The sequence below is a fragment of the Schistocerca piceifrons genome, chromosome 3 (assembly GCF_021461385.2).
Source record: "Schistocerca piceifrons isolate TAMUIC-IGC-003096 chromosome 3, iqSchPice1.1, whole genome shotgun sequence".
Lineage (NCBI taxonomy): Eukaryota > Metazoa > Arthropoda > Insecta > Orthoptera > Acrididae > Schistocerca > Schistocerca piceifrons.
Genome location: NC_060140.1, coordinates 316,508,625 through 316,530,199, shown reverse-complemented (window position 1 = coordinate 316,530,199; position 21,575 = coordinate 316,508,625). Strand labels below are relative to the sequence as shown.

General features: G+C 44.0%; 1 protein-coding gene across 1 annotated transcript in view; it reads right to left on the bottom strand.

Annotated features, from left to right (window-relative positions):
* Window positions 1-378: 378 nt before the first annotated feature.
* The window catches only part of LOC124788622 (putative uncharacterized protein DDB_G0271982), a 64,156-nt gene continuing 42,959 nt past the window's right edge, over window positions 379-21,575 (bottom strand). Inside the window, exon 2 of the mRNA XM_047255892.1 lies at window positions 379-620. Coding sequence (XP_047111848.1) covers window positions 379-620 — 242 coding nt within the window. The remainder of the gene's footprint in view (window positions 621-21,575) is intronic.

Below are 21,575 nucleotides of genomic sequence, written 5' to 3'. Positions count from 1 at the left end.
CCTAAAAACAGGGGAGCGATATCCTCGGAATAAAACTGGGCTCTGTCATGCCGTCGGTCGGTGCCTGAGGGAGCGTAGATATTAACGATGCGTGTCCCCATGGCAGTGAGTGCCATGCCCCGAGCTGATGGATGGAAGGCGACATCGGTCACAGAAATCCCTGGCGGACGTAGATGGCCACCCCGCGGCCCATAGGATCACTCGCGGAGGCGTGGGCGGTATAGCCATTGATATCCGGGAGACTACCCAAGTGAACTTCCTGCAGAAGGGCGATATCAATATCCGAAGCCCAGAACATCTCCTGCATAAGGCAGATTTTCATCCTGGAACGGATGTTGTTGGTGTTGATGGTTGCTATCCGGTAGGCCTGGTGTCGGATTACTGGAGGCTGGTCCACTCCGCCGTCCGCGCAAGGGTGTGGGCGTCGCAGCGGAACGTTGTCCCGCTGGCCTGCAGGGGAGTCTGGGGAGAGTATGATTGGTGGTGCGGCCGTGACGGCGCAGGGTCCCGTAACGGGTCCTGCTCCTTGACCTCCTCCTCGTGCCACGCCGTGGAAGCGGAAACTGGTGTATCTTCCATTTTGTCCGCAGAAGATGTAATTGTGCGTGGTGTAGTGTCGCCTGTGATACGTTCATGATTTAGTTCAGCGTCAGCACGGGGCGCTGGCACACCGATAGATGTCTCCGAGCTCATTACGTCTTCGTCAGCAGTAGCGGGATCTGAGGCCTCGTGCTGGTCGACGGTTACGTCGTCCTCGACTTGTAACGTCTCCTCTTGGCCGGAAACGGTACGACGTCTTCGCTTGCGACGTTTCGGAGAACGTTGTTTATTTGCGCGACCCTCCGTGTCCGACGACGGAAGGGAGTCGCGTCGTTCTGGCAGAAAGGCCGCTGTAGGAACGACGAGCGAGTCGATCTCCATCGTGTTTCCGATGTCAGGGTCAGCGTCTGGTTGCGCCGGCATTTTCGGAGCGGCGGAGGTGGCCGGCCGAGGCGGCGGGCCGTCCGAGGTGCTCTCCGTCGGTGTCTCGTCGGGCTCGTTGGTGGCGTCGTTTGTGTAGACCAGGCGACGTTGCAAAGCGGTAGGAGAAGCTAGAGCAGCGGCATAGGTCACCGGTAGCACTGTAGGTTGCGACGTGGGTGGTTCTTCGGCAGCTAGAAGTTGCGTAATACGCCGTTGTAGGCATTCGGATCTAAGGTGGCCTTCTTTGCCGCACCCGGAGCAGGTCCGAAGCAGGCCGTCGTATATAATTATTGCACGGCATCCGCCGATCTGTAAGTAGGACGGGACGTGGCTTCGGAGATCAATGGTGACCTGTCGGACCCCGTTTAGGACAGGATACGTCCGAAACTGTGTCCACTTCTCCGCAGTGTGGCCATGGACTGTGCCGTATGGGCGTAGTGCTTCGACGACTTCCTCAGCAGGAAGTTCGAATGGCAATTCGAAAATGCGTATCGTTCGCATACCTAAGCCTGCGTGGTCGAGGGTTACCTCCCCCATTGCCATCAGCGTGTCAGAAGCGGAGCCCCTGTTTGGTCTCACGTAGTGTGCGTTCGCACGCCGCGTCGTTAATGATTTTCACATAGACCGTGCTGCTCACGATGGACATATGTATGCCGATAATATCGATCGCCGGGATCTTCACTTCCTCTCCCAGAAAACGCTCCACCTCGAGTGCTTTGGGTCGGACATAATCGTTGCAGAAAGTAAATCGGAGTGTTTGATTCACGGTAACGGTTCGCCATGGATCGTACAAGGTAAGCCGGCACTTAAGCAACGGCCGTCAGAATGTAAACAAGGCGAGCTCGCGCTCCGCACGAAGTCAACACGTACGCGTCCGCTCTGTTGCCCTGCCGAAGGCAGACTGCATCGGAGTGTGCGTTGATAGGAAACTTCCTGGCAGATTAAAACTGTGTGCCGGACCGAGACTCGAACTCGCGACCTTTGCCTTTCGCGGGCAAGTGCTCTACTAACTGAGCTACCCAAGCACGACTCACGCCCCGTCCTCACAGCTTTACTTCTGCCAGTATCTCGTCTCCTACCTTCCAAACTTTACAGAAGCTCTCCTGCGAACCTTGCAGAACTAGCACTCCTGAAAGAAAGGCTGCAATATCCTTTCTTTCAGGAGTGCTAGTTCTGCAAGGTTCGCAGGAGAGCTTCTGTAAAGTTTGGAAGGTAGGAGACGAGATACTGGCAGAAGCTGTGAGGACGGGGCGTGAGTCGTGCTTGGGTAGCTCAGTTGGTAGAGCACTTGCCCGCGAAAGGCAAAGGTCCCGAGTTCGAGTCTCGGTCCGGCACACAGTTTTAATCTGCCAGGAAGTTTCATATTCCGATTTGTTTATAGGTTGAAATTCCAACTTCGTACAAATCAGGCAGCTCGGCAAAAATATTGTAATTATTTTTTCTAACAGTTAATGATCGTTGAAGGGATTGACTCAGCCTATAGAAAAGTCAAAACAACCTACGCCGAAATTAAAAATAGGTGTGGTATCATTAAGCGTGTAAAGCGGATTCGTGGAAAGAGTACACTGAACGTCTTTATCAGAGGGAAGACTTGTCTGACGGGATAGAAGGAGAAACAGGAGTCGATATACAAGAGATAGGGGAACCGCTATTAGAAACAGAATTAAAAGAGCTTTGGAAGACTTAACATCAAATAAACAGGAGGAGTAAATAACGTTCCATAGGAATTTCTGAAATCATTAGTGGAAGTGGCAACAAAACGACTATTCGAGCTGGTGTGCTTCTGGCGATATAGCAGTTGACACTTCCGAAAACAGCAAAAGCGAGAATTATCGCACAATCAGCTTCATACCTCGTGCATCCAAGTTGGTGACAAGAATGATATACAGAAGAATGGAAAAGAAAATTGACGATCTGTTATACGGGTTTATGAAAGGTAAAGGTACCAGAAAGGCAGTTCTGACCTCGCGTTTGACAATGGAAGCAAGAGCACAGAAAAATCAAGACAAGTTTATGGGACCTGTCGAGCTGGAAAAAAGCGTTCGACAATGTATAATGGTGCAAGATGTTTGAAATTCTCAGGAAATTAGGGGTAAGCTATAGGGGGAGACAGGTAATAGTCAACACGTGCAAGAGCCAAGAGGGATTGATAAGAGTAGAAGACCAAGAATGAAGTGCACGGTATAAAAGGCTGTTAGACAGGGATGTAGTCTTTTATCCATACTGTTCAATCTGTACATCGAAGAAGCAATGATGGAATAAATGTTCGAGAGTGGAATTAAAATTCAGGGTGAAAGGATATCAATGATAAGATTCGCTGATGACATTGCTACCTGGATGAAAGTGAAGAAGAATTACAGGATCTGCTGAGTGGAATGAACAGTTAATGACTACATAAAATGTCCTGAGAGTTAATCGGAGAAAGGAAAAAGTAATCAGAAGAAGTAGAAATGGGAACAGCGAGAAACTTAAGATAAGGATTGGTGATCACGAAATAGATGAAGTTAAGGAATTCTGCTACCTAGACAGCATCACGGAGAGAGCAAGGAGGACATAAAAGACAAATAGCACTGGTGAAAAGTGCACTCCTGACCAAGTGAAGTCTACTGGTATCAAATATAGGCCTTACCTTGAGGAAGAAATTTCTGAGAATTTGCTTTTGGAGTACAGCATTGTATGGTAATGAAACATGGACTGTGGAAAACCGGAAAAGAAGAGAAGCCAAGCATTTGAGATGTGTGGCTACAAACGAATGTTGAAAATTAGACGGACTCATAAGGAATGAGGGGGTTCTGTGCAGAGAGAGAGAGGTAAGGAATATATGAAAAGCACTGACAAGAAGAAGGAACAGGGCGAAAGGATATCTGTTAAAGCACCAGGGAGTGAGCTATAGGGGGTAAAAAGTTTAGATGAAGACAGATATTTGAATACATCCAGGAAATAATTGAGGACGTGGGTTGCAAGCCCTACTGTGAGATGAAGAGCTTGGCACAGGAGAGGAATTCGTGGCAGGTCACATCAAACCAGTGAGAAGACTGATGGCTCAAAAAAATTAATTTTTAACAAATCAATTCTGACTTAGTTTAAAATACAAGGCATGCAATCATCCTAGTTCTGCCACGATCTCTTCCGCTTGGAATCAGGATAATACTAACCAGTGGTATGAAATGGGGCGATCACCTGCAATCAATATAGGGAAGACGAATGTGGTTCATGCAAAGCATCTGTAAAGAAAATCGCTTACAAGACTCTCAAATACCCAGTCTGGGGTATCGTTCCAGCTTTTGTAGTCCTAATCGGGTAAGCGTGACAACAGGCATAGAATGAATTCAGAAACCCGGTTCTATGATCGTTACACATTAGTACAGGCCATATGAAAGTGTAACAGAAATGCTCTGGTAACTTAAATGGGAATCCCTGGAAGAAGGACATCACACTTTTTATGAAACCAAGTTGAGTAAATTTAGAGAACCGGCATTTGAAGGAGATTGTGTCATAACTACGCTGTCATAATGTCGAAGCTAGGTATGATGAGAATAAGAAAGAGACATTAAGACGCCTATATGGACATACAACAGTCGTGTTTTCTCTCTCTCAGTACAAGAATGGAATAAGACAGTCGTTAATTTGGCATGATGTACCGTCGGCTATGTACAGTAGATGCAGAAAGCCTCCACCATGTGCTGTGCTATGGCACAGATTACAGGGCAATTCAGCTGCCTCTACCGCAGGGTTTTATGCGGCTTGGAATGCCTTCAAATACTGCACACATAAGATTTTCATATTCTCTCGCTCGCTACAAAAGTCCTACAGAGAAAATGAAAAGATCTCTTTGTAGGACATTTAATATGGATAAAATTTGTGCTGGTATACGTTTGCGGTAGAGGCCACAGTTTTCGAGTTATTCAAGAAAAACATGTTTTAAGGTCGCTTTAGTATGTTTTTCTACGAGCAAAATATTTCAAAAACTATGGCCTCTAACGAAAATGTATCGCGCTACAACATTTAACTTCACCTAATTTGCTACAAAAAGATCCTGTTCATTTCTCCTGTAGGACTAATACATTGAGGTGACAAAAGTCATCGGATACCTCCTAATATCATGTCGAACCTCCTTTCGCCCAGTGTGGTGCAGTAACTCGACGTGGCATGGACTCAACAAGTCGTTGCGAGTTCCCTGCAGGAATAGCTAGCCGCGCTGCTGTTACAGCCGTCAGTAACTGCGAAAGTGTTGCTGTTGCAGGACTTTGTGCACAAACTGACCTCTCGATTATCTCCCATAAATGTTCAATGGGATTCATATCAGGCGGTCTCGGTGGCCAAATCATTCGGTCGAATTGCGTAGAATGCTCTTCAAATTAGTCGCGAACAATTGTGGCCCAGTGATATGGCACATTTCATCCATAAAAATCCCATCGTTGTTTGGAAACATGACGTCCATTAATGCCTGCAATTCGTCTACAGGAAGGCGAACATAATGATATCCAGTCAATCATCGGTTCAGTTGTACCACAGGACCCAGTCCATGATTTGTTGACGCAGCCCACACCATTATGGAGTCCCCACCAGCTTTCACAGTGCTTTGGCTTCGTGGGGTCTGTGGAACAAAAAAATGGTTCAAATGGCTCTGAGCACTATGGGACTCAACTGCTGAGGTCATAAGTCCCCTAGAACTTAGAACTACTTAAACCTAACTAACCTAAGGACAACACACACATCCATGCCCGAGGCAGGATTCGAACCTGCGACCGTAGCGGTCGCGCGGTTCCAGACTGTAGCGCCAGAACCGCTCGGCCACCAGCAGCCGGCCTCTGTGGAACATTCGAACGCTATCATCAGTTCTTGCGAACTGAAACAGGGGCTTTTCTGACCAGATCGCGGTTTTTCTGTCGTCTAGGGCACAACTGATACGGCGCTGCAGATGATGATGTGCCATTAGCAAAGGTACTAGCGTCGGTCGTCTGCTGCCATGGCCAATTGACGCCAAATTTCATCGCACAATACTAAAGGATACGTTCGTCATACGCCCCGATTGATTTGTGTGATTATTTCATGCAGTGTTGCTTGTCTGTTAGCACTAACAACTTAAGAAAACGCTGCTGGTCTCGGCCCTTGAAGAAGGCCGTCGCCCACTGTGTTGTCTGTGGAGAGGAGTGCCTGAAATTTGGTACTCTCGGCATACTGTTGTGACTGTGGGTCTCGGAATATTGAATTCCCTAACGGTTTCCGGAATGGGAAGGTGCATGCCTCTAGCTCCAACTAACATTCCACGTTCAAACTCTGTTAACTCTCATCTCCACAATTACGTTGGAAACCTTTTCACAAGAATGACCTGAGAACAAATGACAGCTCCGCCAGTGTATTGCCATTGTATACTTTTGTACATGATACTGTCGCCACTGTGTACGTGAATATTGCTGTCGCATGTCTTCTCTCACCTCAGTGTAGTTTATGCATAGCGAGCGAGAGAATATGAAATTTTGCGCGCCGTATGTAAAGGTTCTACGCGTTTCATAAAACCCACCGGTAGAGGCCGCTGAATCGGGACAGAGTGTGCGGGAAATAGAGTCAGGTATGACGAAATGGATGGAATAACCACAAGATGTTAAGGAAAGAAATGCAGCCCTGAAATACCGATGGGAAGAAAACAGCGATAAACGGCAAAAGAAAAGCCGCGTTCCTGGAGGGTGAGTTGGTTATCGGCTGTGGGAGCGCGACCACGACCACAGCCACGTCCACGGCCGTGCCTGCGACGTCTGCGGCGGTCGCCCGTTTGCCAGACAGGGGTAAGCCGGTAATTAATCTCAGGCCGACGAGCGTGCCGATCCCGGGGGCGGCGGTGCCGGCCACAGGCGCTTGCGAGGGAGGATGGGGGGCGGGGAGGCGCCTAATGGCCGCTGAGAGGAATGCCGCAGCCAGCCGTCCGCACTAATAACAGGCTGGCCTCGCTGCTAAGTTGCTGCTGCATCGGTTTTGTCTTCCCCCATTCGCATCTATGCAGAACTGCAGCTGATGAACGAAGGGATTTCGTTGTTATAAAATTAATCTACGGATGCCAGTGACTGAATGCTGGCCCCTATTTCGATTGCACATGAGACTGGCGGGGGGCCTTCGGCGAAGGGAAACGCCGAAACTGGTCGCATAAGTGAAATAAAATTTGAAATACAGACGGCTGAATGTGTTTTTCATTTGACGTTGCCCATAGCGTTACTCGGCTGCAGCAAACGAGTACCCTACAGAAATCGGTTTTGTGAGCCAGTCTTCCCCTAAAATTTTAATTGAATTTTGAAATAAATTAGAAGGGACCAACTGTTTCACTTGTGGAGATTGATATCAGGAGTTACTATTCTACAACGCGCAGCAGAGTTAAGGGATAAATTTTCCGAAACTTCGTAATCCCCCCTCCCCCACTGCCAGTCTTGTCTTTAAAATTTGGCTCAATGTGGCTTCCAACCCTCCTCTCTAACAATACGAAAGCATGGCGCTCTGCGACCTCACCCTCAGACTCGACGCGCTTCAAACGCAAGGTGTCGACATCGTCATCATCATCATCATCATCATCATTTAAGACTGATTATGCATTTCAGCGTTCAGTCTGGAGCATAGTCCCCCTTATAAAATTCCTCCATGATCCCCTATTCAGTGCTAACATTGATGCCTCTTCTGATGTTAAGCCTATTACTTCAAAATCATTCTTAACCGAATCCAGCTACCTTCTCCTTGGTCTACCCCGACTCCTTCTACCCTCTACTGCTGAACCCATGAGTCTCTTGGGTAACCTTGCTTCTCCCATGCGTGTAACATGACCCCACCATCTAAGCCTGTTCGTCCTTGACTGCTACATCTATAGAGTTCATTCCCAGTTTTTCTTTCATTTCCTCATTGTGGACACCCTCCTGCCATTGCTCCCATCTACTAGTACCTGCAATCATCCTAGCTATTTTCATATCCGTAACCTCAACCTTATTGATAAGGTAACCTGAATCCACCCAGCTTTCGCTCCCATACAACAAAGTTGGTCGAAAGATTGAACGGTGCACAGATAACTTAGTCTTGGTACTGACTTCCTTCTTGCAGAAGAGAGTAGATCGTAGCTGAGCGCTCACTGCATTAGCTTTCCTACACCTCGCTTCCAGTTCTTTCACTATGTTGCCATCCTGTGAGAATATGCATCCTAAGTACTTGAAACCGTCCACCTGTTCTGACTTTGTTCCTCCTAGTTGGCACTCAATCCGTTTATATCTCTTTCCCACTGCCATTACTTTCGTTTTGGAGATGTTGATTTTCATACCATAGTCCTTACATTTCTGATCTAGCTCTGAAATATTTCTTTGCAAACTTTCAATCGAATCTGCCATCACAACTAAGTCATCCGCATATGCGAGACTGCTTATTTTGTATTCACATATCTTAATCTCACCCAGCCAGTTTATTAGCCTTGCCTTACCCCTGAAACTACTCTGAACCATGAGCTCAATTTACCGTCAACTCTAACTGCTGCCTGACTATCTATGTAAAGACCTTTAATTGCTTGCAAAAGTTTGCCTCCTATTCCATAATCTCGTGGAACAGACAATAACTTCCTTCTAGGAACCCGGTCAAATGCCTTTTCTAGATCTATAAAGCATAGATACAATTCCCTGTTCCACTCGTAACACTTCTCCATTATTTGCCGTAAGCTAAAGTGTCGACATTTGCAAAAAAAAAAAAAGGTCTGAGAAGTTCATGTGACGTGTAAGGTGGGTTAAAGATGTCACACTAGCACCAAACTGCATCATAATTCTGCCAAATTCTGCTACGGACGTGCCACACGTCCTTTTGCCCACAGCCGCGTGGGATTACCCGAGCGGTCTGAGGCGCTGCAGTCATAGACTGTGCGGCTGGTCCCGGCGGAGGTTCGAGTCCTCCCTCGGGCATGAGTGTATGTGTGTGTGTGTGTGTGTGTGTGTGTGTGTGTGTGTGTGTGTGTCCTTAGGATAATTTAGGTTGAGTAATGTGTAAGCTTAGGGACTGATGACCTTAGCAGTTGTCCCATTATATTTCACACACATTTGAACTTTTTTTTTTGCCCACATTTCACCCCTTCTTTTGACGTTTCTCCGATGGAGGCCAGAACCGTGCCGCCCCACATCGAAATCACGTGGTTATCTTATGAATCGCCAAGGAAACATTCCGGACACACCATCGCTCAGAATCGTCCCGAAATGGCCGCAGGGGGTTGCGCCAAGGGCGCGTATACGCGGGAAAAACGGCACAAGCAAAAGAAAGAAAAGAAAAGAAAGTTTGCCAGAACTCTTGGTGTCATCCACCCACCTTTACTGAGAATTTTAAAAATGCAGCTGGAAAGACAACCCGTGACAAGAGTACCAGGCGTATGCAGGCGGGCTAGCTGCTGCTCTTTCGCCGCTGCAATGCTGTTCCTGCTCCTGATAATAGGCCATGTGGAATGGGGTGTGTCATTGGGGTTGACGGTCTGCAAGCGCCTAGGACGTCGTCATGCGTTCTGCCTATTATAAGTAAGTTTTTGTAATTCTCTTTTGAGGTCGACGGGTGACACCAAGGATTTTGCCGAACTGGGGTCTTAGAGCGACCCTTTAACGCGTCATTCATGGATACGTCAATGTCACATTCCACCGTAATCACTCCACAGGAGGGCTCTGAGAAAGCATAAGCACCATTAGCTGTTTTGGTTCACGTTCAAATTTCGCCGAATGATCTTCAGTGCTCCTTAATGGTTCGAGCCTGTACACGAGACCAAAAATTGCGGTTACACTGCACCCCAAACGGGTACGTCGGAGATTCAGCCCCACAATGTCCTTAGAGAAGGGCAGAAACGCCCAACGGTGTCAGCAGTGTCAAAGATTCTGAAGAACGTCTAACTATTGCTCATCGAGTTGCGAAGTGTTTGAGATTCAACGCTCCAGGGAATGGGGTGGTTTCATTGACGCCCTTCATGACACCGCATACGGTCTTTTCGGGGAGATTCTCAGCGGATATGCTTATGGAATGTTTACCTCAGCCACTCAGAAGAAAACCGCGTGATTTCAACCCTGGGCGTCGTTGTTCTGACTTCCACCGCAGAGCCGTCAAAACAAGGTATGAAATGTGGGTAAGAGGGCGTTTCACGACCTTCCAATCGAGTGACACGTCTGCGGTGGCGTCAGGAAGAATTGTGGTGAAGTTTGGTGCCAATACGATATCTTTAACCCACCTTACACGTCACATGAACGTCTGAACTGTGACCCGTTTTTTGGAAGTGTCGATACCTTGCTGTCAAAGGCGTCGTCGAGTCCGAGAGTCACGTCGCACAGCGCAACGCTTTTACAGCACTATAGAGGAAGGTTGTGATTTCAGATTCGAGTCTCATTTCAAACTTAAGCGTAGCACTGCGTGGGAATTAGGGGATCTCGAAAGAATGAGCTTTTAATTCTGTAACACAGTGCAGTTCGAAGAATGTATTCTTCTTCTTTTCAGCGATCACAGGCGCTGTAGATCACGCACTGCATCAACGATCTGCTTCCAATCCTTCTATCTCTCGCTGTCTCTCTCCACTCTGCGGGGAGTCCTAATGCTGTGACGTCCTTATCTGTGTCATCTTTCCACCGTAAGCGAGGTCGGCTCAATGGTATCGTTGCTTGAAGTGTGGCCTCGAATGCCTTCTTAGGATTTCTGTTGGTTTCCATTCTAGCCACATGCCCATCACATTCCAGTCCCCTACTTTCTAATTTCTGGTCGATGGTGGGTTGCGTCATTAACTGATAAATTTCAGTGATCTTTCGAACTCTCGAGATGTGATTCTCCAACAAAGTTCCCCAGATTTTTCTAATCACTTTTCTTCCAAAAACATTCAGTTTCTCTTTCTTTCTTGGTAAGCGTGCAGCTTTCCGAACCATAAACGTCTACTGGGCAGATGGTGGTGTTATACATCATCTCTGTTGTGACTGATAAAGCTTTAATTTTGAGTGGGCTGCTTAGAGCGTACAGACGTCTTGATCCTGATCCTTGATCCTTTCCTCTCATTTACCTCCAGCGTTGTGGTACTTCTATTGCTTAAACGTGATTCAGGGTATTAATACTGATGAACTTTTCTGAATATAGAATGGTGGTCAGTTTCAAAGTTTGGATCTGGGTTCATGACTCGACCAATTTCCATATTTTCTGTTTCCTCTTGGTTTATCAAAAGTCCCCTTTTGTTGGCACTGTACCTAAGAGAGACGTGCATGTCCTTCAGCCATTCTTCCGCTTAACTGAGTAACACTGCATCATCTGCGTGTGTCAGGAGTTTTACTTGACTTTGTTCGAATCGGAGAATGTTATATAGCTGTAAATGACTCCAATGCCAGGTTGAAGAAAACACATGAAAAAGCATTTCCTCGTCGTAGGTCTGTTTTTATTGGGAAGTTGGGGGATATAGATCCTGTGAACTTCACTACTGCCTGTGAGCCATCCATGCACAGTTGTCTCATCCTAATGATTTTACTTGGTATCCTAAATAATCAAATAATCTTAGTGTGTTGTAGAGGCTACTTCTGTGGAGGCTGTCATAGGCTCGATGGAAACCAATGAAAAGACAGTGAATGTTTTGTTAAATTCCCAGTATTTCTCAAAGATTTGCCGTAGAGTAAACAGAATGTCATTCGTGGAATAGTTCGGTCGAAATCCAGGCTGCTACTGTTGAATTATGTTTTTGGTGTAAGGCTTAATTTTGTCGAGAATGCTCATTGACAGAACATTGTATGTTATGCTCCGAAAAGTGATTCATTTGTAATTTTCACGTTCCATCTTGTTTCCTTTTTGTGTATGGGGCAAATTATTGTAGTTTTCCAGTCTTCAGATAGCGTTTCAGTTTTCCAGATCATTTTGATAAGGTTATAAATTTCTTTGTGTAGTTTCTTTCCACCACATTTTAACATCTCGGTTTATATCTGGTGCTCGCCTGCAGCCTTGTTGTTTTTCAGCTTTTGAATTGTGTGTACCACTTTCTGTTCTACAATGCTGTAGTCGTCGGTACTACTGCTGTTACTCTCGACCATTGCGTAGTTGAAGGTTATGTGAAAGTCAGTGCAATGCAACATTTCTGAGAAATACTCTTTCCGTCTTGTTAGAATGTCTTCCAGCTGTGCTAGCATGTTTTGTTTTTTCTTCTATGAATACATTTTCACTTTCATAACCTCTCTTACTTTTCTTTGTATATTGAAATAGCTTCTTTGAGTCTCTACTGAAGAATGTATTGGACAAATTTGAAAGAAAATTTTAAAGGTAGTATCTGGGCTGTTATTTCATTTATCAGAAAGACAGCAACATTCTTTCAAACCGTAGACCAAAGTGAAGATGGGCAACTAATTACTTTATATACTGATTAAAATTATGGTTACTGTTTTACTGCATGTACTATGTTGATGTTTCAGTAATCATGTAATGTATAACTTTCTTCGTGTTTCGTCTTCGGCTTTGCAAAAAGAACCCTGCTGTAGTCATAATCAATGACTGACCTGTAGTATGCACGAAGCATCATCTACGAATTTTTAAAAAGTTCTGATTTGATCGCTAGATTTAGTCAGGCGAAACTATGAGAGAAAATATACAAATTATTGTGCATGTACACTATGTAGTGTCTACCAGTGCACTGTTACGTCTGTTCAGTCCTACACAATCAGTTGATACAGTAAGCATGTTGTCTGTGAGTCTGACTCATGAGATCGCTTGTAATTGATACGTTGCTTAAAGAAAACTGTACAACAGTAGATTATTCGTGTGTAGCAGTTTAAAAAGCGTAAGTTAAATAGTAGATTTTTGTTGTTATTCTACGACGATTCACTCGGTGCCTACATTAGGATCGCTAACGTTTTATGTTCGGAATTACTGTTTTTTGGAAATTCAGAGACGTTTCTTTGTTGTGTATACATATTGAATTACGCTAATTCTAATTAAGATATTCTCATTTATTACTCCGCCTCAAATACTTATTTTTAATTATATTACATGTTTCGAACATTCTGATATGTGATTCTGAATAGAGAAGACGGTTTGCTGGCGCAACTACTTAGATGTCAACTGTGTATGTAGCAGAATTCCTTAACTTCATCTACTTTGTCAACACCAGTGCTGATGTTAAGTTTCTCGCTGTTCTCATTTCTGCTACTTCTCATTAGTTTCGTCTTTCTTCGATTTTCTCTCAATACATATTCTGCACTTATTAGATTGTTTATTCCATCCAGCAGATCCTGAAATTCCTCTTCACTTTGACTGAAGACAGCAATGTCGTCTGCGAATCTTATCATTGAATTTTAATTCCACTCTTGAACCTTTCTTTTGTTTTCGTCATTGCTTCTTCGAAGTATAAATTTAACAGTAGGTGCAAAAGCGTACATCTTTTGTCTTACACCGTTTTTAATCCGAGAACTTCGTTCTTGGTCTTCCGCTTTTATTGTTCCCCCGTGTTGATTGTATATATTGTACTTTACCCGTCTTTTGCTATAGCTTACCCCTATATTTCTCGGGATTTCGAACACCTTGCACCGTTTTACATTGTAGAACGCTTTTCCCAGGTCGACAGATCATATGAACGTGTCTCGATTTTTCTTTAGTGTTGGTTCTATTATCAACAGCAAATTCATAATTGTCTCTAATGTGTCTTTACCTTTCCAAAAGCCAAATTGATCGTCACGTAACACATTTTCTTTTCTGTTGTTCTGTATATTATTGTTGTCAGCAACTTGGATGCATGAGATGTTAAGCTGATTGTGCGATAATTCTCGCACTTGTCGCGTTTTGCAATCTTGGGAATTGTATGGATGACGTTTTTCCGAATGTTAGTTGGTATATCGCCAGAATCATATAGTCCCGACACAAACGTGAATAGTCGTTTTGTTACCATTTCCCACAATGATTTAAGAATTTTTGGTGGAATATTATCTATCCCTTCTGCTTTATTCGATCTTAAGTCTTTCAGAGCTCTTTTAATTTTGATTCTAAAACTGGATTCCTCATCTCTTCCATATGGACTCCCGTTTCTTCTTCTATCACGTTATCAGCCAGTCTTTCCCCGCACTGCGGCCTTCAGTGTACTCTTTTAACCTATGCGCTCTTTCCTCTACATTTAAAAGTGGATTTTCCATTGCACTATTTATGTGACCATTCTTACTTTTAATTTAACTGAAGGCTGTTTTGGCTTTTCCATGTGCTGTATCAGTCCTTCCGACAATCATTTCTATCTCGATTTCTTCACATTGTTGATGCAACCATTTCGCCCTAGCTTCCTTGTGATTCCTATTTACACTATTGGCCATTAAAATTGTTACACGAAGAAGAAATGCAGATGATAAACGGGTATTCATTGGACAAATATATTATACTAGAACTGACACGTGATTACATTTTCACACAGTTTGGGTGCACAGATCCTGAGAAATCAGTACCCAGAACAACCACCTCTTGCCGTAATAACGGCCTTGATACGCCTGGGCATTGAGTCAAACAAAGCTTGGATGGCGTGTACAGGTACACCTGCCTATGCAGATTCAACACGATACCACAGTTCATCAAAAGTAGTGACTGGCATATTGAGACGAGCCAGTTACTCGGCCACCATTGACTAGACGTTTTCAATTGGTGAGAGATCTGGGGAATGTGCTGGTCAGGGCAGCAGTCGAACGTTTTCTGTATCCAGAAAGGCCCGTACAGGACCTGCAATATACGATCGTGCATTATCCTGCTGAATTGTAGGGTTTCGCAGGGATCGAATGAAGGGTAGGTTCAAATGGCTCTGAGCACTATGGGACTCAACTGCTGAGGTCATTAGTCCCCTAGAACTTAGAACTAGTTAAACCTAACTAACCTAAGGACATCACAAACATCCATGCCCGAGGCAGGATTCGAACCTGCGACCGTAGCGGTCTTGCGGTTCCAGACTGCAGCGCCTTTAACCGCTCGGCCACTTCGGCCGGCGAATGAAGGGTAGAACCACGGGTCGTAATACATCCGAAATGCAACGTCCACTGTTCAAAGTGCCGTAAATGCGAACAAGAGGTGACCGAGACGTGTAACCAATGGCACCCCGTACCATCACTCCGGGTAATACCCCAGTAACGCGATGACGAATACACTCTTCCAATGTGTGTTCACCGCGATGTCACCAAACACGGATGCGACCATCATTATGCTGTAAACAAAAACTGGATTCATCCGAGAAAATGACGTTTTGCCATTCGTGCACCCAGGTTCGTCGTTGAGTACACCATCGCAGGCGCTCCTGTCTGTGACGCAGCGTCAAGGGTAACCGCAGGCATGGTCTGCGAGCTGATAGTCCATGCTGCTGCAAACGTCGTCAACTATTCGCGTAGCTGTTTGTTGTCTTGCAAACGTCCCCATCTGTTGACTCAGGGATCGAGACGTGGCTGCACGATACGTTACAGCCATGCGGATAAGGTGCCTTCCATTTCGACTGCTAGTGATACGAGGCCGTTGGGATCCAGCACAATGTTCCGTATTACCCTCCTGAACTCACCGATTTCATATTCTGCTAATAGTCATTGGATCTCGACCAACGCGAACAGCAATCTCGCGATACGATAAACCGCAAACGCGATAGGCTACAATCCGACCTTTATCAAAGTCGGAAACGTGATGGTACGCATTTCCCTCCTTACACGAGGCATCACAACAACGTTTCGCCAGGCAACGCCGGTCAACTGCTGTTTGTGTATGAGAAATCGGTTGGAAATTTTCCTCAAGTCAACACGTTGAAGGAGCCGCCACCGGCGCCAACCTTGTGTGAATGCTCTGAAAAGGTAATCATTTGCATCTTCTCCCTGTCGGTTAAATTTCGCGGCTGTAGCACGTCATCTTCGTGGTGTAGCAATTTTAAGGGCCAGTAGTGTATTTCATTCCTATGTGACTTGTACCTCTGTGTTTCTGAATTTCCTCGAACATTTTTGTACTGTTCCTCATGGTTGCTTGCAGTTTTCTTCCTTGTTCCTACGTTTTTCTTTCGAAATTCTGTTATTACACTTTTTAGAAATTGCCATTCCTCTTCAACTGAACTGCGTACTAAGCTGCTCGTTATCACAGTATGTATAGTCCCAGAGATCTTCAAGTATATCTCTTCATTCCCTAGCTACTTCGGTATACCACTTCGTAGCCCATTGATTCTTCCTGACTTGTCGCTTAAACTTCAGCCTGCTCTTCGTCACTACCAAATTGTAATCTGAATCTACATCTGCTCCTGGGTACGTCTTACAATCCAGTATCTGATTTCGGAATCTCTGTCTGACCATGATGTAATCTGAAATCCTCCAGCATCTCCCGACCTTTTCCAAGTATACCTCCTCCTCTTGTGTATTCGCTATTACTAACTGAAATTTATTGCAGAACTCAAATAGTCTTCTTCATGTCTCATTCAGATACTGGATTGTAAGGCGTACGCAGGAACATTTAGCAATAAAGTTTCGTCATCTCTCATTTGTCATACAAAGATTGCAGTTTTACACAAACGTCTTGGATCTTCATCACCATTCCGCTGCATACTTCGTGAAACGTACTTTTCAAAAACGTCACAGAAATTAATTTTATTATTGAACCAGAAAGTTTGAGATATGTACAGTGTAGGGCTTCAAGTCCGGTATTTACTTTAGGTAAAACATCTGGAGTGGGAGACTCTGGTCATAAAAAGAGTATATCTACTGTAGCCACTGGTGTTTCATACCCATCTCGGAGAAACACTGGCAACTGCCAGATAGCAGGGATATGTCTCTTCCATCACGTTTCTCGTGTGCTGGTAACTATGAATCAATCTGTCAACAAGACAAAGTTCATAGGCTATAACATTTACTTATTTTCATCATAAACAACGAGGAGTGGAGAGGATAAACCTTTTCCTCTCCAAGTACTACTTGTATCCTACGTCCTCAGTTACGTGTTGCATATATTCCAGTCTTTGTCTTCCTCTCCAGCTCATTCCAGTGTCATAGAAGTTGGTACCTGATTTCTTACCGCGTCCTATCATCTTGTCGGTTCTCCTCAGTGTTCTCCGTGTGTTCCGCTCTTCACCAGTTCTGCAGAGAACATTGTCATTTCGTATTTTGTCAGCACACCCAATTTCAAACATCCTTCTATAGCACCATATCCGAAATGCTTGGATTCTCTTCCTTTCCAGTTTTAGTACAGTGCACAATTCACTTTCGCACAACGCTTTGCTGCAGAGGTACATTCTCAAAAATTTCTTCCCCAAATTAAAGGCTGTCTAGACTTCTTTTGGCTTGCACCAGTCTGCTTTTTATGTTCTCTTTGTTTCGTCCGTCATGTCTGATTTTTCTTCTCAAGGTGGCAGAATTCCTTAACTTCGTCTACTTCGTGGTCAGCAATTTTGACGTTACTGTAAGAGTAACGCTATTATCATTCCTGCTACGCCTAATTACTTTCCTCTTGCTTCAGTTTACTTTAAACCCTAGCGTGTGGCTATTGGACTTTTACAGTTCGCTTTCTAAGATGAGCATTATTGATTAGCAGAAGTATTTCGAAGAATGGTAGGGATATTTCCTTTATTAGTGTGATATGGGATTGATGTAATTGGAGTACGAATATTTTTGATGCAATTATGGAGAGAGAAGTTAAGATTATTTGTGAGGTTTTCTAGGATGTTGAGAGATTGAGGTAAGCACGCAAGCGAGTAGCACTGTTTTGTGTTACTGAGATTGTGGTAACGAAGATCAGATAGTAGGATTGTTACATGGATTGCTCTGGTAGGAAGATGAGATTCCCCTTGCTACAAGTTGTTTGTTAGTTATGTTGTGAACATTCAGTAGATTTTTAAGCATTACTTTCGAAGATAGAGTTTCATTTGAATTTTGTCAGAAGCTATTTCCTGTCAGTTAAAATTGTCACCTTTTATTAAGTTTATAATGTATGTCCGCACATTGCATTTTGTGATACGGAATTTTCAGTTGCAGTTCTTTTTAATGTTGCTTTGCTGTTGTCTGCTGTACGCTGCTTTTGAGAACTCTGCAGAAATCTTTGTCAAGACACGAGGTAAGTGAAAATATAATTTAGAGACAGTATTTTTTTTTAAGTTCAGTTGCGCATTTATTTCAGAAGTCAGCTTACATTCACGATGGCATTGAATTTTTTGTGGAAACAGTTAGCTTCAATTTGTAGACAGTGTTGAGCAAATCATATTAAGTCTTTGTGTAATTCAGTATAGTCAGAGTTTAGCACAGTTCACGAGTTTGAGTTTGGAATTAGTTTGTCTTGTGATCTTTTTGGGAAGTCTTAGGAAGATTCACGCAGGCATAGAGAAGCAGACAAGCGGTTAAGTTACTCTTGTAGCTGTTAGGAGTCAACAGCCTATAATTCACTGTGTAAGGCCGTTCAAAGGAGGAAGACAACGGCATGAGTAGAAAAGCACTGTGCTGTTCCAAACGACCTTCGGTTTGAGTGCGGGTTTGCCTTAGGACACATCCTGTTTGTCCACTAGGACGACGATTCCATTTCTATTCACAAATTCTTCTAGTGTAGTGACAACGATAACAGTACAGGCATTCAATTTGAACTCGACTCAGACAGAATTAAGGAATGCGCAGGGATACGTATGGACATCACAGCGCTGAATGTCTGCCGTAGGAGGTACACTATGTGATCAAAAGTAGCCGGACACGTTTACGTAATGCGAAATTGACCATTAGATGTCACGAGAAGCGGACCCGCCAATATAAGAGGAGGGGGGGAGTACTGTGATGGCAGTACAGAACCAGTAACAGTATAATAGGTCGGAGAGTTCAGTGACTCTGGAAATGGACAAGTCATTGGATTTCACCTGACAAAAGCGTCAGAGGCATATCGTCATCGTCATCATCATCATCATCATCATTATAATGATCTCCTTCCAAGGATTAGGTGTAGTCACCTGTTCCGATCTCCACTGCCCATCCATCTACCTCTTACGTGGTCTGCCTAGTTGTCGATAATTATCATCTTTTTTGGGAGTCTGTTTTCTATTACTCTATCAACATGATTCATCCATTTAATTCATTTCTCTTGTATGTTATTAACTGAAAAGGTTTTTCAATCTGACCTTATTGTTTCATTCCTTTTCATTCCTTATTTTAACTATTTTATTATAGCCTCTTCATATATCGTGAATTTCATCTCTGTTATCTGTATACTTGACTTTTCTTTTTTTGTTACCGCCTATGATTCGGAACCAAGGTACACACACAAAATTCTAGAATTTCAATTGAAGTTCCTTTCTTATTTTTCTTCTCCAAGATCTTCCAATTGTTCGCAGATGATTTAAAATTTATCAAACTTCTTCTAAAATGGTTCAAATGGTTCTAAGCACTATGAGACTTAACATCTGAGGTCATCAGTCCCCTAGACTTAGAACTACTTAAACCTAACTAACCTAAGGACGTCACACACATCCATGCCCGAGGCAGGATTCGAACCAGCGACCGTAGGGGTCGCGCGGTTCCGGACAGAAGGGCCTAGAACCGCTCGGCTACAGCGGCCGCCAACCTTCTTCTCAATGTCTTTGTCATAGTTAAAACTAATATCACATCCTAGATAATTTCAAGTTTTCTAAAGATGCCCAAATCGACCGTTAGTGAAGTGATTATGAAGTGGGAACGCAAAGGCACCACCACAGCTAGATCAAGACCAGGTAGAACTCCTCTACTGACGGGCGTGTGCGGTCAGTCATTGCGGAGGGTGGTTGTAAGGAATCAGAACAAATCAGCAGAAGGACTCACTCGTGAGTTTCAAAGTGGTACAAGCAGCCCAGCCAGCACAACGGCTGCGTGCAGAGTTAAAAACAATAGAGTACGACGGTCGAAGAGTTCCTCACAAGCGAGTTGCAAAGGTGGTGTAAAAAGCGATGCCATTGGGCAGTGGATGAACGGAATCGAGTGATGAGTCACTCTACGCAATGTGGCAATCTGATGAGTGGGTTATGTTTGGCGAATCGCTGGAGTACGTTATCTGCCATCACGTGTAGTGCCAACAGTGAAGTACGGAGGCTCATATCTTTCTGTTTCGAGTACGTACAAGCTGTGGAACACCACCCAGCAAATTTTATTGTAGAGTCGGTGCTCAATTAAACAGAAACGGCAATCGTAGGCTTTAGTCAGAGCTATAACTGTATGATCTGCGTGGGCTTCATAAAGTGGGAGCAAAGGCAGTTTAGTCTTCAGTATTGAAACTATGTCCAAGATCGAAACAAATCTTTAATGCTGAATCAGTGCTTTGTAAGAATTCGTTTGAAAAATTCTTAACTCACTGCAGAGACGAATGAAGTATTGCAACCAAATGAGAGGACGAGATTTGGAAACCTCCGTTAACACATACTAGTGTATAGTAAAGTGAAACGTATAATATTCCGAAGTAGTGTTGTACTTTATGTTAAGGCAGGCCATGGGTGAAGTTTTCGCCAGTTAGATGGTGACTTGTCCTAAAAGCTTACGTTTCAAATATCTTTGTGCTATGCAGGGCAATATTTCATTCTGAAGTCAGTGGCGGATCATAACTACACATTCGCAGTTACGTTTACTGGGACGTTTTTGCTTGTATTATCGTATCACGGGTGTCAGTTTTCACCATTAATTATGTTACGTCCTGTAGACAACGGTCAACTTTTCAGGCAAATGAGTACGTTAGGGATGCAATGTCAAACTAAAAATCCAAACCTGTGTAAGTCTGTCTTTATACAGGATGGTTGAGGGACTTCAGCTCTTCAGTATAAAACGTCATATCAAAAATACCTTCAGCCGTCTATATTACAATTTTATTTTATTTATGCAACCAGTTTCTGTGTTTCACTACGTCATCTTCAGTTTCTCTGAGCGATGTGCAGGAAGAATCCAACCTCATGAGAAATCGAAACAAGGGCCAGCATTTAATAAACTTCGTTCATCAATTGCGGACTCTGCATTTTATGAATGAAATGATCGTGTTCTCAAAATAGTAGTCTAGGGATACCGTTGGTGAGTGCTGGCCCCTTTTTCGATTGCACATGAGATTGGATTCTTCCCATACGTCGGTCTGGGCATCTGAAGATGGCGTTGTGAAACGCTGAAACAGGTCGCGTAAGTAAAATAAAATTTGAAATCTAGATGGCGTAAGATGTTTTTGATTTGCCGTTTTATAAAAATCTCGAGATTGAGGCCACAATTTTTGTGACTCTTGGGATGATTTCTGTCAAATGTCGCTTCTTTTCATCTTCGGCAAATGATCATTACTACGATAAATGCGAGCTTTCATCGTGGTTGACAGTCGACGCTAAATGTACGTTCTCCTGTAACTGTCTGAGTATGTCATTCAGAAGATCGTAGAAACATAATTACATACCATGTACAATAAAATAAAGCCTACGTACGGAGGGTAGGTTTACTGTTTCCATCTTTTGGAGACAGTTCTGCTGAAATATGACACCCGTCGTGGTTTGAAGAAGGAGCGATTTCTCGGGCCCTAAAACCTCCATAAAGCACCTTTTCAAATTACCTTCAATACTATACTATCTACTTAAATTGACTCGTAACTATTTTAAGCAAAGACAGTGTAAAGCATTAGTTTCAGATGTTCACAGTTGCCTGAAAATTAGAAACATTGTTAGTGAGCGGACT